General features: G+C 44.6%; 1 protein-coding gene across 3 annotated transcripts in view; it reads left to right on the forward strand.

Annotated features, from left to right (window-relative positions):
* The window catches only part of METTL16 (methyltransferase 16, N6-methyladenosine), an 82,315-nt gene extending 68,827 nt beyond the window's left edge, over positions 1-13,488 (forward strand). For all 3 annotated transcript variants that reach the window (XM_047832706.1, XM_047832705.1, XM_047832704.1), the window contains 2 exons: positions 1,557-1,730; positions 1,853-13,488. In XM_047832706.1, coding sequence (XP_047688662.1) covers positions 1,557-1,730; positions 1,853-2,476 — 798 coding nt within the window. In that variant the 3' untranslated portion in view covers positions 2,477-13,488. The remainder of the gene's footprint in view (positions 1-1,556; positions 1,731-1,852) is intronic.
* The last annotated feature ends 3,880 nt before the right edge of the window (positions 13,489-17,368 follow it).

Consider the following 17,368-nt stretch of genomic DNA (forward strand, 5'->3'; position numbering starts at 1 on the left):
CCTACACACCATTATCTTTCTTCCTCCACAGCTTAATAGTCATGTTTTAAACTCCTTAATGGAAAGTGTTAGGCTCTCGGTAGACTATAGAAAATATGTTTCTTAGGCTGGGTGATTGATTAATAGCAATACTACTGTGTTAATATCAATATGAATTTGTCTCATCTTGTCTGAGACATTAATTGAACAAGTTCAGACTTAGAGCTTGGAGTCCATGATTTGTTTTTCAAGAGCAGGTTCTTACTCATATATGTACCCTTTGTTTTTGGTCCTTTTCTTCTAAACTTGTTTTCTAGTGTTCTCTAATTCCGCCCCCCCCCTTTTTTTTTTAAATGTTTTGGTATAAAGGGAAAATATAGATTGTTTCTTAGAAATACGATCTAGAAATTTTCTAGCATGGAATAAACTGGCTGTTTTGTTGTGTGCATGTGGGATGTGGAGTTGCTGATTATTCCTTACAAGGCCTCACCCAGGAAGCGGACCTGACAGTGTGTATATGCATGTGCTCTGTCACCATTGCCAGGCAGAATTGCAGTTAACGGCAACACCACTATCGGCGACTGCTTTTTGCAGGAAAGGGGCTTTCAACCTGACTAAAGTGTTTTCTCTTTATGAGCCTTTCTCCTTATAATCTCCACCTGCTCACTTTGACCCTGACCCTTAGAATTATCTTAATTTTTTAAAGTTTTGATAAATTTTGTCAACAGGTGGAAGTCTGCCTCTTAAAGTGTTCATAATATATCTAGCCTGAACTAAGAATCATTTAAAAAATTTAGTAAATGTTTAAAGAAACAGATTTTAAATATATGTCATTTAGTTTTTAAAATGGAACTTGAGTCCCTCTAGTGGGTAGAGTACAATTCACTTTCTAAGCTTGAAATAGAAAGATGAGAGTCTTGAATTGTGTGGAACCAACTTTCAAATCCACTCTTCTCATCACCACTGGTATCTCTTCTTCCAGCAGAGAGGCAGTGCACAGCTAGCCATTGGCTTGGTCCCAACATTAGCCAAGATGCAGCAGGCCTCCTTCTCTGCCCATGTGATCCTAGTTGACCCTGGTCATTCCTCACATGTGATCTTCAAGCCTCAACAAGTATAAAGTTGGACTACAAGTAGGCAATTTTAAACCATGCAGTTCTTATTTTTTTAATTTTAATTTTTTAAGTAAGCTTCATGCCCAGCCTGGGGCTTGAACTCACAACCCTGAGACCAAGAGTCACATGCTCTACCAACTGAGCCAGCCAGACGCCCCCATGCAGTTCTTGATAGAATAGAACACAGAGTCCCCAGGGTCCTTGAGTTGCTATGAAATAAATAATCATACAGGTGTGTGCTGGGCACAACACATAGATGAGGGACATTCAGTAATTGGAGGCTGTTATATGCTGATAGCCTGACCATAGGCAGCATGGTATGGCATGCAAAGGTCTTTGCGTTTTTTAGTGCTCTACATTTGGTAGTAGAAGTCATGGAAATGTCCCTGGCTGAGTTCATTATAATACATGAAATTTCATTAGTTGGATAACTTCTTCCCCCATGCTTTCTTTTTCTTTCAGTCACCACCCAGTAAGCGAAGAAAATTAGAGAAGTCAAGGAAACCCATCACGTTCGTGGTGTTAGAGTCTGTGATGAAAGAATTATCCCTCAAAGCATCATCTTTGGGCTCTGAGACAGTGGAAGGCATAGTAGTTGTGACAACGTGGATTGAAAAAATCCTCACCGATCTGAAGGTACTTTGTTAAGCACATTGATGACTTCCTTAACAATAATCTTTTTTCTTTTCTTTTCTTTTTTGTTTTTGAAGTTTTGAGAAAAGTGATTTTCTATCAAATTCTGTTTTTCCTCCGAATAGGTTCAGCATAAACGAGTCCCCTGTGGAAAGGAAGAGGTTAGTCTTTTCCTAACAGCAATAGAAAACTCCTGGATTCATTTAAGGAGAAAGAAACGGGAGCGAGTGAGACAGTTGAGAGAAGTTCCGCGAGCTCCTGAGGACGTCATCCAAGCTTTAGAAGAGAAGAAGTCCACCCCGAGAGAGTCTGGCAGTAGCCAGGATTTGGCCCAGGGCCCCCGGGAGGGCACCCTGTGTGGGCCTGCTGCACAGGAAGGCGAATCTTCCACTCTTGAGGGCCATTCCTCAAACCAGGATCTGCTTTCCCAGGATGAAAACCCAGAACCTGTGGAGGATGAAAGGAGTGAGGAAAAGGGAGGGATGGAGGCTTCAGAAAATTGTAAAGGCTCTAGCAATGGGGCCCAGGACCGAGAGGCATCTGAGCAGTTCAGCAGCCCGGTGTCTGAAAAAGGAAGCCATCTCCAAGGAGTGGCTGGACATTACCTATTCAAGTGTTTGATAAATGTAAAGAAGGAGGTAGATGATGCTTTAGTTGAAATGCATTGGGTTGAGGGCCAGAATAGGGATTTGATGAACCAGCTTTGTACCTATATACGTAACCAAATTTTCAGGCTTGTTGCTAGTTAAATTCTTGCACAGCTGGGAAGTTTCTATAATGTAGCTTGCCTTGGTGTGGCAAGAGGTATTCCACCATAGGCCCATTGGTCATTATGTGCAGTTTTCTTTAAAAAAAAAAAAAAAAAGAAAGAAAGAAAGAAAGAAAAGAAACAAATTAATCTATTTTTAACCCCTGCCCAATCCCCCTTATTAAAGTCACTGGGCATTAGTATGGTAATTCATGAGGATAAATTGTGGTTACCAGCATCAATAAAAAGCCATCAGTAAATTCAGGAGGGATTTAAACCTGACTTAAGCTGATCACCTTAGCTTAGCCGAGGCCAAAAGGATTGTTTTTGGAGTCTGGTCTGGGTCAGAACTACAGAGCATCATGCTGTCTCTGTCATCCATAGTTGCTTCTTGAGGAGGGGTGGCTTTCTCATTCTCTGAATAGAGGCAGTACAGCGGGCAGATAGGCCCTGTGCCCACTTCTAGAGTCACCTGCAAGACTTCTCTGGGTACATAGGCTTGATGACCCCTGTATCAGTCCTGAGGAAGGAACTGGCCTAGTGTTAGGTGGTGGGGGAGAAAGCTTAGTGATGCCAAGAAGAAGGGCTGACCTGAGAGGGCTCCTGGAAACGTCACATTCCTGATTCATAGCTGTTTTGATGCTGCTTATTTCAGAAATAATTAGGTAAGCAAAACTCCCAGATGTGACTGAGATACAACAGAATGAAGCCATAACCCTACCTCCAAACTGTTTGAAAGTAGTGTTTTGTAGTAGTTTTACTGATGTATGGTTTGAGTTTGTTTTGTTTTTTTGACATACAAAGTGGAGCTTTGTTTTATTTTTAATGTAACAGTATTCAGAATTGAAATCTGTCCATCATGTTTGAATCCTGCGATTGGGGGAAATATTTTCATTGCTTTGAATGGAGAAATGATTGATGATAGAAATAAGAAATTGGGGGGGTGGAGCGCCTGGGTGGCTCAGTCGGTTGAGCATCCGACTCTTGATTTGAGCTCAGGTCATGATCTCAGGGTCATGGGATCGAGCCCTGCATTGGGCTCTGCGTTGAGTGTAGAGCCTACTTAAGATTCTCTCTCTCTCAAGTAAAAAATAAAAAAGTAAAAACAAATAAATGGAGTGAGATAGTTATGAGCAGTATGTTGCTTAAGAAAGTCTCATCTATTGGCAGAGAATTTGTAGTTGATCAAATAATGTTTTTTGTGGGTCCCCTTGTAATCCCTTCTGTGCTTACCTGTTTGCCTTAGAGAATTCTGAGGCCAGGGTAACCATGTTCTTAAAACATGTTTCTCACTGGAATGTCAGGGTTCAGCAGGAATGCCTCTGGAAAAAAAAGAGTATTTTTGTTGTTGTTGTTCTCTTGGTGTCTCAGTTACCCTCTGCTGTACTTAAACTTTCACACCTTGATTTTGATTCTACACCAGTAGTCTCATGTTCTGTTTAGACTGAACTTGTTGTATGGTGCTCCTTCCTATCTGCAAAGCAAATGGGGGCTGAGCAGTTAAGCCATGCTTTTGAAAGGTGGCTAGGGGCTCCTGGGTGGGTCTAAAAGTTGAGCATCCGACTTCAGCTCAGGTCGTGATCTCATGGTTTGTGAGTTTGAGTCCCACGCTGGGCTGTCTGCTATCAGCACAGAGCCTGCTTCAGATCCTCTGTCCTCCCCCACCCTTCTCTCTGCCCCTCTCCCGCTCATGTGCGCACTCTCTCAAAAATAAACATTAAAAAGTTTTTTCTTGAAAAGTGGCTGTTGGTTAGGGCAAAAAACTGATGACCTTGGCGTATTTTGGCAACACCTAGACCCAGCCCTCAGCAAAGATTCAAGAAATGAAAATAGGACCATATTATACTTCCCCCTGTCATTGGAGACAGAGCTGCAGAAGAGAACAGATTAACCAGTGTTCTTGACCTGGTCCAAGGATCTCTAGAGAGTCCATAAAACTCCTGGATTATTTCTAAAAGCTCTGTGAACACCCACTACCACCACCACTTCTCCGGAAATAAGGATCTCTGACTTAGAGGGGTCAGTGAGCCACTGAGGATTAGGAAGCACTGGCCCAACCTCTCATTTGACAGGATGAGGAAATCAATACCCAGGTTCACACAGAGCCAAGATTGAATTCATGCCCTTGAATTCCTCTGGTTCAGTAATCTTCTCTTGTGCCTCCTCCCCCCGCCCCCCCCCAACCTCCCCGTCCTCCTGACACATTTAAATCCTATGCAGGCCCCAAACCTTGTGTCTTATCTTGATAGAATTTTAGGATAATTGAATTAGGTTGTAATTATTCATTTGATAAATGGTCAATACGTATTGTTTGCATATTTGCTTCATTGTAAAAGAGTAGCGTGTACTCATTAAAGATTTGGAAAATCAAAGTCGAAAACAGCAACAAAATCACCCCAGTCACAGTCTTCTCAGTTATGACCACTGTTGGTGTTTAATGTTTTCCTTCTAGTCTGTCGATGGGAGGTGCATGAGTGTGTGGGTTTAACTTTGTACTCATGCTGTATATTTAATTTTATATTACGCTTCTCTTTAACGTCTTGTATTTTTCTGTGTTAGATGAGTGGTATGTTTACATACACTCCTTGCCCGTGCATTTTGGGCACAGTATTAGCCTTCATTTGAGTCTGGTACCAAGGTGTGACCGGAGGCACAAAAGATGTGTCTTGCGTCTCTGTGTGTTGCAGTGCCCCAGGTTTAAGGCTCGGTGTCCTGGAGGAGGTTTTATAGGTGGTCAGCTCACCCTTTTAGAATTTAAAAACTGTATGATGAGGGAAGCTTCCAGCTAGAGCTCTGAGTGCCTTCTTTGCACTTGGTTGTCTTCGTTTTCTTCTCTGAGAAGAAAAGTTTATTTCTGTCTAATGAGAGAACATTGAAAACGTTTTTTTAAAACATCTAAAAATTATTTTCATTATGTGTATATTTTATAATTGTGTGATGTGTGATACATACACCTCTGGTATAAGGGAAAAGGGAATTTTGTCTTTAAAGAAATAGGTTATTAACCCATGTATGATAAGGTTGAGTGGTGCTTGCCTTAAGGGTCTGGAGGTCAAGTTCATGTTGACGGATTGTATGGACTTAAATCTTTGTGGTATTATCTTATTTTCTTTTTTGGTCCCTGGCATTGGCTTCTGTTCTCTTGATAACTAAGGTAGAAACAGAAGCTGAACTTGTTTTCCAAGAGGGACTAAAGCTGCTTTTGTTCTTTGGAATCTGCTTTGCTTCCAACAACTGGGTTCCTTCACCCCCCATCCTTGCCCTGCTCTTCACACACCAGGGCGCTGCTGTGAGTCCTACAAGGTTCATGTCACCGTGGTGGAGTTTCAGCCGATCTTAAGGGTTGGTGTTGATTACTTAAAGTTTTAGTGTGTATTTTTCGAAATACGAAACCTCTCTTCTCTTGATGGAAATGATGTGAGAACACCAGCCTCAAGCTTTGACAAGTAATAAAACTGCAAGTTGTGGAAAAGATGCAAAAGCCCATGGAAAATCCAAGGCCTCTTAAAGAAGGGAGTGTGTGTCCCTTCCATCTTTCTTAAACCACAGCATTTTCCTTTCTAGCCACATGGGGGCATCTTTGGCCCTTTTATCAAGCACCTTAACTTTGCTGTGAATGAATAAAATTGTGCCCTTGGTATTTTCTTGAAATATCCCTTTACTACCCAGAGAATATTTTTTATGTAAACAAGTACATTTTCACATAAATAAAATTTGAAAAATAAAAGTAGAAAAATAGAAAAACCTAGCACTCCATGATCTTTTTTATGGATTTTCAACCTTTTTATGTTTCTTTATGGTCCCAATTGACTGTTTTATTTCCATGTGTCCTGCTACTCTAAAATATATACAGGCTGGGTCAGTCCTTTGGATTAACTTTTTATTAGTATCTAGTTAATGGGGATACTGGTAGGGGAATGTTTAGTTACCTTAAACAGTAATTTTTCAGAAGTCTTATGTTCCAGGTAGAGTTAACATAGAGAGTTCTAAGAAACATTTCACTGTTCCTTTGTCTTTTAATTCTTGTTTTGGTTTATCTGGCTGGTGGACCAGCATGCATGTAGTATGTTGTTTACATCAAAAGTTGATACAGTTGGCTCTGTTGTATATATTTTATAGGTTAGCTGGGCCTTGTTTCCCATACAGGATGTTTCTGTGTAGAACATACGTATTTTACTAACTCGGGTCTGTGTTGGTTCACAGAAAAGTTCCATCTATTGTGGCACAGGTATCAGAGGTGATGGGCCCAGCAGATCTGCACAGTAGGAGGAAAAGGGTCCAGCTTGGTAGTCAGGAGCCCACTGGGAGAAGGAAAGTCTCAAAGGTGCATCACATTTATAGCCACCCAGGAGGTGCCCTTAGGAAAGGGATGTGACCTCATCTTTAGAGAAGTTGGTGCCTAGGAGATTTGGTTTGCTGAATGGGCACTAACCCCAGTAACACCCAGAAGAGGTTTACTAGTGAGAAAGAATTGGCTTTTGCCTTCTGGAGTAGAGCATTGATGGTCTTGAACCTTTCTAAATGCTCCCAAGTACAAAGTCTGGGTGCTCGTGCCAGCACAATATTAGAAAGCCCTGCGTGGAGCTCACCCCACTAGCAGCAGGGCCTCACACGCATACCAGAGAGTTCCCACTCTGCTCTGGAAAGACATTGAGATCCTCTGCTGTGACTCACCCAAATGACTAAAACATCAGTTTATTTTTTTAATTACTGGTTGGAACAGCTAATGCTCCCTTTTGGAACAGCTAATGCTGCCTTTTGGAGGCTGTGCTTTTACTGCAGGGGGCCGTGTTGTGACTGAGCAAAGGCCTTGCACCTCTGCATGCCCTTTGAGGTGTGGCCTGTCTGTCTCTGTCAAAGCAGAAACTTTAGGGACTTCAGGCTCTCCATGGGGAAGTGGAGGGTCATGGGTGCTCATTATGAGCCAAGAAGCTGAAGTAAGATGGAGTAGACCAGAATCTGCAGTTGGGCTTGGCAGAATTGGCTTGTATATGATGTTCCCAGGAGGTCAAAGGATCTATAAATCCCAGAGGCTTCTCCAGCCTCCCTAGGGGAATGAAAAGCAGAAAAGAGACTTTGCAGTCATCAGACCTGGGTTTATGTTCCAGTTCCACTAGAGGGGTAAATCTGTTTCACTAAGCCTTGGCGTCCTCACACAAATGATGAAGGATTCTTGCTTCACAACAGCAGCCGTTAGGTGAAAGTATGAAAGTGAGATCGGTACTAAGACACCCGGAGGAGTACATGAGCATAGTGGGCTTCTCAACTTGCTCTTCTATTTGTATTCTTTGAGTTGTCCATTTCTGGTCAGAAAATCTACCAGTAGACTCCCGTCAAAGGTCCAAGACCTCAAGTATGTAACTGTAGGTGTAGAGTTCCACTTGACCAAAAACAAAACCCATGCTTCCATGTACCAGAGTGACAAACAGGGAATCAGATTGATTGGCCATCTTCTGACATAAATTGTCTCCTTAAAGAACCCAGCACAGTGGTGTATGTCCCTCTGTTGATAGCTTAAAGAAATGGAAGCTCAGAGAGCTTAAGTGACTTGCCCTAAGGTCATTCACAGAGCTAAGTCACCGAGATATGGGGGTTGAACTCAGGCGCAGAGATCTGAGACTAGGTTCTTGTACCAGATCTGAAGATTCGTAACAAATGCTACACTTAATATGGAAATGGACTTTTGGGCTCATTTGACCTGCCTCTAGGGAAGAGAGAAAAAGCCTCTCTCACCCAGCTTCACAGTTGAAGGTAACATTATTCTCCAGCCTATGATCAATGAGTAAGATTTGATAAATGAAATTGCTTATAATTAGTTCTTAATTTATGCTACCAAATCTTCATAGAATTTTGCATTTGGCAGGAGTGCAGATAATTAAGTAGTTAGGGAAACCACATAATAAAATGTCTAGTACAAGCACATGTTGGATCAGAATCAATGTAAAATAACTGATAATTAGGTAATGACTCTTTGACAATACATAATTGTATAATAATGGAAGAAGGGTTTTACTTTTTTTATAGTTTAATAGGCAGCTCCAAATATTTCACTCACGGAATTGATGTGCTTTTTGATCTTACTGGAGAAGGTAGCAGTCGTCAGAAAAACGGCAAGTCCTCTTCCCCAGGTAGGGTGAATGAACTCGTGTAAATCGGGAGGAAAGAAAAGGCTGCCTGCCATCTGGTGGACCCATTCAGGGAGTGTGGCCCAAGAGTCTAGAAACTAGAGCCAGGAAATTCCCAGCTAGGGGACTTGGCTGGCTTTAGCAGCCAATCAGCCCCCAGGGAAATGACAGCTTGTGCTACTGCTGTCCAAAAAGAGAAGACTATGCAGAGAGCACTGTGGGGCCAGGCCCTTCCTGGGAGAGTGGATGAGGCATGGGCCTGCCCCTGTAGATTTTGCGAGTCAAGAGATTTGATGTCTCTTGCTGGGAAAGGGGGGTTCCCAGTCTGCTCTGGCAAAGGATCCTTCATTCAGCTATGTTTGTCCCAGGATTTCTGCCTTCAGGGTCAAGTGTGGGGCTTTATGAACCAAACTCTAGCCTGTATTTCTCTGAACTCTAGGTGAGCACCAATAGGACTTTATTCATTCACAAAGGGAATCATGTTTTCTCATCCTCTACGGCAAGGGTCAGGCAAGATGGAATAGCTCATGTTCTGACTAAAAGGGAGTAGCTTTTATTCAATCCCTGTTGGTTGTTGCCATGCAAAAATGGTGTTGGATGTTCTGAATTTTTGCAGGAAGCCAGAAATCCAGATTTGTGAGAAGTCTACTTGGTTGTAAATCCTGACAGTTAATTCAGTATTCTGTCAAAACCTGGTAGACCGTCAGTTCGTGACCTCTTCCACCACCAGGGGGTGGAACTGTTTACATATTTACTGCCTCCACTTCCCTAAGTCTCATTTACCTCAGCTCCTCAAGTCTGCTTCCTGCCTGCCCCCCCTTTTTTAGAGTGTTTCTCATCTCTTAAGAGAGAATCCCGAAGATTCTGTCCAAGTTCCTTGTTTGCTCTTTGCTCCTAGCACTTCAGGCTGGCCGCATCCACTCCCATGACTTCAACTGCTGCTCACCTATAGATTTATCATTCCTGAGTCTAGACCTTTCTTGAACTTTCAACACCCACATACCTAACCACCTGTTGGACATCTCCCCCAGGACCATAGTAGTGTCAAATTCAATCTATACCTGGTTCTCTCCTATCTTCTTGGTCACAGTCCATCCAGCTGTCCAGATGAGACATTTCTGTTCCTCTCTCTCCTTTGCCACCAGAGACTAAAATCTTTCATCTTCACAAATACCTCCCCAATCAGCCCACCCTCTCCATCCTGAGTGCCACCACCTTAGTGCTCTTCCTCATCTCTCACCTGGATTGGAAGGGTCGCCTGAACCATTTCTGGGGAACTTGTGAGCTGAGCAGCAGAAAGAGATTTAGATAGGTTTGGTGGTGAGGAGGGAGATGAAGAAACCCACTTTGGGGGGTGAAACAGGAGCGCTTTCAGAAGAAGGACCAGGATGGAAAGTAGATCCGTAGGAACAGGTCACAGTCGAGGTCAAGAGAGAGGAGTCCTTTCCTGAGAAAGCATGGGAGAACTTTTTTCCCCTTTAACAATTTCATAATAATTACAAAAGTAATGCATTTTCACTCTAAGAATTTAGAAAATAATAAAACTTTATAATTCCACTACTCAAATGGAGTTATTTTACATGTCGTTATCTTAGTATTTTTATATGCATATATATTTTTAATAACAAATGTGGGATCATGTTGTATATGACTGTTTTATACTTTTCATGTAGCAATATATTGTGATAACCTTCTGATTATAAAACTAGTGTCTGTCGGAAGACTTATAAAAAGTTAAAATAACCAGATAGCACACTGTCCAGAGACAGCCACTCATATTTTGGGTTTATTAACAGCGTGTTTTCTTTACATGTCATCTTGAGAGTGTTCCTTCACTAAACCAGTTGTTCCTTGCTGGAAATTTTCTATTTTTCACTATTGTAAATAATGCTTTCATGGACATGTTTGTATAAAAATCCTCATGTGTCGCCTGGCTGGCTTGGTCAGTAGAGCATGCCACTCTTAATCTTGAGGGTCGTGAGTTCAGGCCCACATTAGGTATAGAATTTAGTTTAAAAAATCTGATGTGTTTTCTTACTGCTTTAGGATAAATTTCTGTAAGAATTAATGAAGCAGGGGTGCCCGGGTAGCTCACTCGGTTGAGCATCTGACTTGATTTCGGCTCAGGTCATGATCTCACAGTTTGTGGGTTCGAGGGCTGCATCGGGCTCTGCGCTGACAGCACAGAACCTGCTTAGGATTCTGTCTCCCTCTGTCTCTGCACCTCCACCGCTCACACTCTGTCTCAAAATAAATAAACATTAAAATTACTGAAGGCAGAGGATATGACCTTTTTAAAGGCTCTTTGTGTATATTGCCAATTTGGTCACTAAAAAGATTGTGCTAGTTTACATTTCCATACATGCCAGTTTTAACCACTCCTTTGATAGCTCTACAGGGCTGATTTTTTTTTTTAATCCTTTATTGGGGTGCCTGGCTGGCTGGTAGAGTGTATAGCTTTTGATCTCGGGGTTGTAGGTTTGAGCCCTACGTTGGGTATAGAGATTACTTAAAATCTGTAAAAAAAAAAATCCTTTATTAATTGATAGACAAAAATATTTTCATTGTTTTAATTTTGTAGTATTAGTGAGACCAGACATTTTCGTATACATATTTCTGTTATATATGTTATCTTGTATATTTTATAAAATTTAAATTATGTTCTGTGTTCATTTTTCCATCACAAGTGTTATTTTTGTTACTGAACTGCAAGGACACATTTGCCAATATTTACCTCCATTTTGTCCTATACCTTTTTATTTGTGGTGATTTTGTTTCGGTGTTACAGTTAGTGGCTTGTAGAGGGTTTATGTAATCAAATCTGTCATTCTCTGCCTTTATATTTTCTTTGTTTCCTTTAAGGGTAGAAATCTCTTTCACCACCCGTGGAGCAGAAAAAATGTTTGCCTGTATTTTATTATGGCTCTTTTTGGCATTATTTTTTACATGTAACACTTGAATTTGTATTGGTGTATGATATGCAGTTTAAGAACCTAACTGTGTTAAACGAATGGTTCCAAGTTATCACAGAGTAACTGTTCAGAGAGACGACTGGTAAGCTCCAGCGCTGCCAACTGAGGTGATGGGAAAGGTACTCAAGCCCGCTGGGGGTTGAGGATGGGCTCATGTACTGGTATCATCAGTCCCCAGCCTAGAAGTGGGAAGAGAGGCACAGGCTAGTATGTGGCTCCTAGAGTGTCCCCACCACTGGCCAGTACACACTCTCCCAATGAGCCCTGGGGCTTTAGAAAGAAGTCCAGTTGTGAGAGTGGACGGAGCCCTGGATCTAGGCACTCCAGCCAGTGACAGGCCACTACTCCACGCCTTACCTACTATTCTGAGAAGGCATCGGTTCAGGGCACAGGTAGCTGGTCTCTCTTGGGTTTTACAGTCTTGATTCTGCAGCCTGCGTCTTAGGTGTGAGCCTGGTTTGCTGGGACAGACCTCTGTCTTTTCTGTGGGGCATCACAGCCCAGCCCCTCTGCCCTGGGGGGGCCTCCCCTGTCATGGACACCCCCTGCCTCCACTTGACCCAGCTGGCTCTTGACTCACAAGACTACCCCTCGTTCTGTTCACAGCCTTGCCCAGTCTCACTCCCACTGACCTGAATTCATTTTCTCTCATAAAGACACTTTTTTTTCTTTAGAGGAATAGCTGAAGTTCTCATCCTTTCCCTCATGCCTTTCCAGTTTGATCAGCTTCCTCCTCCAAGTCCTCTATAGCCCCCATCTCTAGCTGTAGCCTTTAGTTAGCTTGGTTTCTCAGAAAAGCTCAAAGTGCGTGGCTCCTCCCTTTTTGCTTCTGAGCTGCATTTCTTTCCTTATTACTCAGTGTCCACACCCAGGGTGGTTGCCTGGATAAAAATCTGCCCCCTTTCCCCCAGTCACCTTTTCAGCCTGGACACAAACACCAGTGAGGAATGGCTATCTACCTAGGGCCAGTTAGAAGCTCTTAATTCCTCAGTGGCCTGACGCAGTTCAGTATCCTCAGGCCATCTGAGCCTCTGGATCCTCAGTCTGATTCTCTTTCCTTGCCTTCTCACTCACCTGCTAAGCTTGTTTATTGGGCACCACTAAGCAAAGTTAATGATTATTCCTGTCTGTAGCCAAAAGGGGTGAAGTTATCTATCATCACCCATTTCTGTGAGGTTTTCAAGGACTCTGGATGCACTTCCCCAGGCTTGCCTGTCCCATGGAGTCAAGGGAGAACCAGGCCACTTACTCATGCCAGCTGACACTAAGCAGCTTTGTGACCTTGGATAAGACACCTTCTCTTGGGAGGTTTGGCTAGATAATCTCAACTCTTCCAGCTGTGAGGTCATGTGAGGCAAGGAAGAGGGGGAAGTACATGACTTGGTTTTACCTGTTCTGTAGGTTCCGGAGGAGTCCTTTACTCAGTGGGAGTGGAGGAAGGTAGGTGAGGACTTCGGTGGAAACTTACAGCTCCGAGGAGCCTGCTTCATTGATGACTGAATGAGTACCACATTGGATACATCTCTATCCGAGCAATTCAGAATCCTGCTCATCAGTCAGACTGGGCTCATCAGTCAGTCAGGAATCAGGTTCAGTCCACTTAAGTGGACCAAATTAAAGTCCATTTAATTGCTTCTTACACCTTCTTAGAAAAGTATGATTATCTGGGAACCTAGCCTAAAAGAGTACATCAGCATTCTTAGGAGTCTTTGTGTGGTCATATGATCTCTTGAGCTATGCCAGCATGGTGGTAGAGGGCAAAGCTAACCTTTTCCAGGTATTAACTGTGGAGTTGAGTTCTGCTCTGACCTTTTACCCCACCCTGGCTTTCCAAATGTCAGCTGGCCTTGGCTACAAGGATACCTAGCCCCGTGCCTGGCACATGTCAGGCACACAATAAATATTTGTTAAACGAATGTTGTTTGCTGTGTCCCTGAGTGTCTTACTCTTCATCCTGACTTTCTCCCTTTGGTCTTGTTTTAATTGTGATATGTGAAAAACTTCCTAAAACCACTTGCAAAATTTGAGAAGTTGGGCCTGAACAATTAGGACATCTTCTGGGATCTAATGTAAATACCTGTACTTTGGCTTTATTTTTGCCGTTATTATGTATGCATCGTAGGGGTCAGGAAACTGATTTTCATAGCTCTTAGGGTTGCATATGTATGTAATGCTTTGTTGGGGTGGGGGCGGTGTGGGTGGAAGATAGCCTCATCAAAGGAATGTCTCTATCTCAGCATATTAAAAAATGGAGGGATTTAAATTGGGCATCGGGATGCACAAGATTTGAGGAGGAAGGCTGAAAACAGAAGTCCTTTAAAGGTACACAATGATTGGGGTACCTGGGTGGTTCAGTTGGTTAAGCGTCCAACTCTTGATTTCGGCTCAGGTCATGATCTCACGGTTCGTGAGTTCAAGCCCTGCATCGGGCTCTGTGCTGGCAGCACGGAGCCTGCTTGGGATTCTCTCTCTTCCTTTCTCTCTGCCCCTCCCCACCTTGCTCTCCCTTCCTCTGTCCCTCTCTCAAAATAAATGAATGAACTTTAAAAAAAAAAAAAAAAAAAGCTAAAAGTACACAATGATGGGTGGCCCAAGTGTCCTGCTCCAAAGGTACTAAGCACCTAGAAGCCATTAAAAAAACTTGAGCAACTTTTTGGAAATGGCTGGGCTTTGGATCATTGCCACAGAGTGCTCACCTTTCTGGTGAAACATCAGAAAACTTTTCTCTTTCCTTTGAATGAATACAGTTGCCAGCTTTTACCCCAGTTCCATCCCTTTGGAGCAGGAAGCTGGGGCTAAAATATTAAATGGCTCTTCTATCCATTCCCCTCTTCCTTTATACCCTGCTTGTAGGTTATCTCCCCCAGCTGTCCATTCCCCAACTGGGGAAACCCTGGCTGATGAGAAATTCTGTTTAGCCATTTTCAGGCTCCTGTAGGCAACGGCAGGCTCAGAAAAAGCCTCCTTTCGAAACCCTTGCTTTTGCCTAACATCCCCTGGCTGCTGTCCCCACATGACCCAAATAAACAGATGATCATGTGAAGCCAGTAAGGCTGTTTGTTTTAAATAGCAAGCATCTCCACTAAGCTCTGGAGCAGATGGGATATTGGGGGCAAGGGAGAGGCCGGCATTTGACTCTGTTCACCCCACTTCTCTCTCTCCCACCCCTGAAGGAAAAGGCGTCTTCAGTATGTTCCTTTTCAAAAGGGTGCTGCTTTCATGGGATAGAGCTCGTTCCTGACAAGAAAAGTCAAAAGTTGGACTTCAGCCTCTACAAGAGACTTCAGGGCTACATGAGTGCTATGAGCACCTGAGAAAGGCGGAAGGTACAGCTGGATGGAGCTCTCTGAGCATCTTGGGCCACTGGACAGAATGGTAGTGCTGACCCCAAACAAAACAAGAAGTAGGTCAACATTATTTCAGGTCACTATTATGTGTATTATATATACTGTTTAGCACCCCACCCCAACACACACAGCTATGTATTGTCTTTTTTTTTTTTTTTAATGTCTTATTTATTTGAGAGACAGAGTGCAAGCGTGGTGGGGGCGGGGGGAAGGCAGAGAGACAGACACAGAATCTGAAGCAGGCTCCAGGTTGTAAGCTGTCAACACAGAGCCCAATGCTGGGCTCTAACTCATGATCATGACCTGAGCCTTTGGACATTTAACTGACTGAGCCACCCAGGTGCCCCTATGTATTGCCTTTAAACTTAACCATTTTCTTTGGTTGTACAAGTGAGCCAGGCCCAACCACACTAGTAGCAGGTGGCAGACACCTGAAAGGAAGCAATGTCAGGACCCACACAGATCTCACCCTCCCAGGAAAAGGGCATCCAAGCATTCATCTCTGGGCGGAGGGACAACTGGGCTGAGTTGTCCCCACCCCTTCCCCACTACCTTCCTTTCCAGCTCCATCATAAGCAAAGCTAGTGACACCTGAAGTGTGTGATGGCCTCTATGCTCAGCTACAGACACTGCGTAAAGATCAGAGGCCTTATGTAGACTGCTGTTGGCAAACACCCCCCCTTCCTTCTGTTGGCTAGGTTCTTGATTTCCAGGATCTGTGCAGATTTTCTTAGTATGCATTATGCCCCTGCCGGCTTTCTGTACAAATTTGGGGCCTTTTTTAGACCTCAAAATAGGAACATAACCCTCTAAGGGCACAGTGGGGATGGGATGGGATGGGATGAGATGAATTGGCAGGGTGGTCTGCCACAAAGCGGTCCTCATTAAGGTTTGCTTTGAGGTTCTGTATAATGGCGAAGCCCAGGCTGCAGGATCCTGAACCCAACTGACATTGCCCCCCTCTGTTCGAACCGGTAGCAAAGAAAGGAATCTGAGACTAGGACCTGGGGGCCGTAGGACTGCTGGCTTTGAGGCATTGGAGCAGCAGAGCTGTACATGGTCCAGGGTGCTGCAAAAGTGCCTTCAGCTGGGCTTTGTATTGCTACCAACTGTACCACTGGGGTTTGTGTGGCCCGAACCAAAGAAGCAGAACAGCAGGGTTTCAGGTGAAGATTTTGGAGGCCCCGATTACCATATAGTAAGTGGGCAGACCACTTCCCATGCGGGCAGTTTGATATTCCTCCATGATTTTTTTTCGAATTCGGTGCCCTGCCGCAGAACTGCCTTCACAAAAGAGTCGTCCACGGGGTCAGGGATAAATGCTCCTCCCTATGGGGGGTGAATAGTGAGTGACTTTGGACAAGTCCTTTCTCATCTCTGGGCCTCAGTTTCCTTATCTGCAAAATGAGAGGTTTGGGGTAAATTGACAAAGGTCTAACTTTCTGACTGTACCCGGAGGCTCCTCCAAACCGGAGCGTTAGAAGAGGCGGCAGCAAGCGCCAGCCGGGGGTCCCGCCCTCTGGGTGAGCTCGGTCGAGGCCGGGCGTTGCGTCCGGACCCCGAGCCCCGCCAGCGGTCTCAGTAGCCCAGCGGCTGGCAGGGCCAGGCTTCCGCCCTCCACGTTGTTGTTCCCGATTTGAGCCACGCCCCCTTAGTCTGGGCTGTGGACGCCTTGCCTTAACTGCCCCCGCCCCGGCCCCAGTTCAAAGGGTGGCCTGTGGGTGGCACAGTTCGACACCCGTGGACAAAGACAAGAATTTAGGGGAAGAAAAGAGAGAGACTTGGTTTTAAAGGGAAGGTGGTGAAAAGTAAAGGGTCGGCCAGGGCACAACTGCGGAATTTCCCTCTCGGCGTCCCACCCTCCGTTCTTACAGTGGACCCATCCGCACCCACGAATGTGACCGTGTTAGACACTGGCCCTTTAAACTGAAGGCTGGCGGCGCGGGGTGTCCATGTGGAGCTGCTCCATGCCGTGTTGTCCTGCCCGCCCATTGGCCCGCGGCCCGGTGACGTCGCCTAATAGGATGCGAACGCACTGCGGGGGGAGGAACGGAGACAAAACGCGGAACCGGATCGCCACTCCGCTCCCTCCGGCTGTTCTCTGGCAGAGTCCTGCCGTCAGCTCCGCCCACGGGCGGATCCCGGGGGAATTGCGACAGCCGGGTGGTTGCAGGAATTAGGTCACGTGTGGGTAGGGAGCGGAGACCCTGGGGTCAGGCCAGTCTGTACCATCCTAAGGTTTCCCTGACCTGGAATATCCTTATTTGAGCTAACTTAAGTCCTAAATTCTCCACCCTTCCTTTCCTCCAGCAGGACAAATTTCGTTGTGAAAGACCGCAACACGCAGCCCTTGCTCAACTTGTGGCTTGCCATCGGGGCGGGGCAAGGCGAGAAAGCGGAAATGCAGGGCGCGAACAAGGCTGGAGATTCTCCCACCCCCACCCCGGCC

Source organism: Prionailurus viverrinus, chromosome E1 (genome assembly GCF_022837055.1).
Source record: "Prionailurus viverrinus isolate Anna chromosome E1, UM_Priviv_1.0, whole genome shotgun sequence".
Taxonomy (NCBI): domain Eukaryota; kingdom Metazoa; phylum Chordata; class Mammalia; order Carnivora; family Felidae; genus Prionailurus; species Prionailurus viverrinus.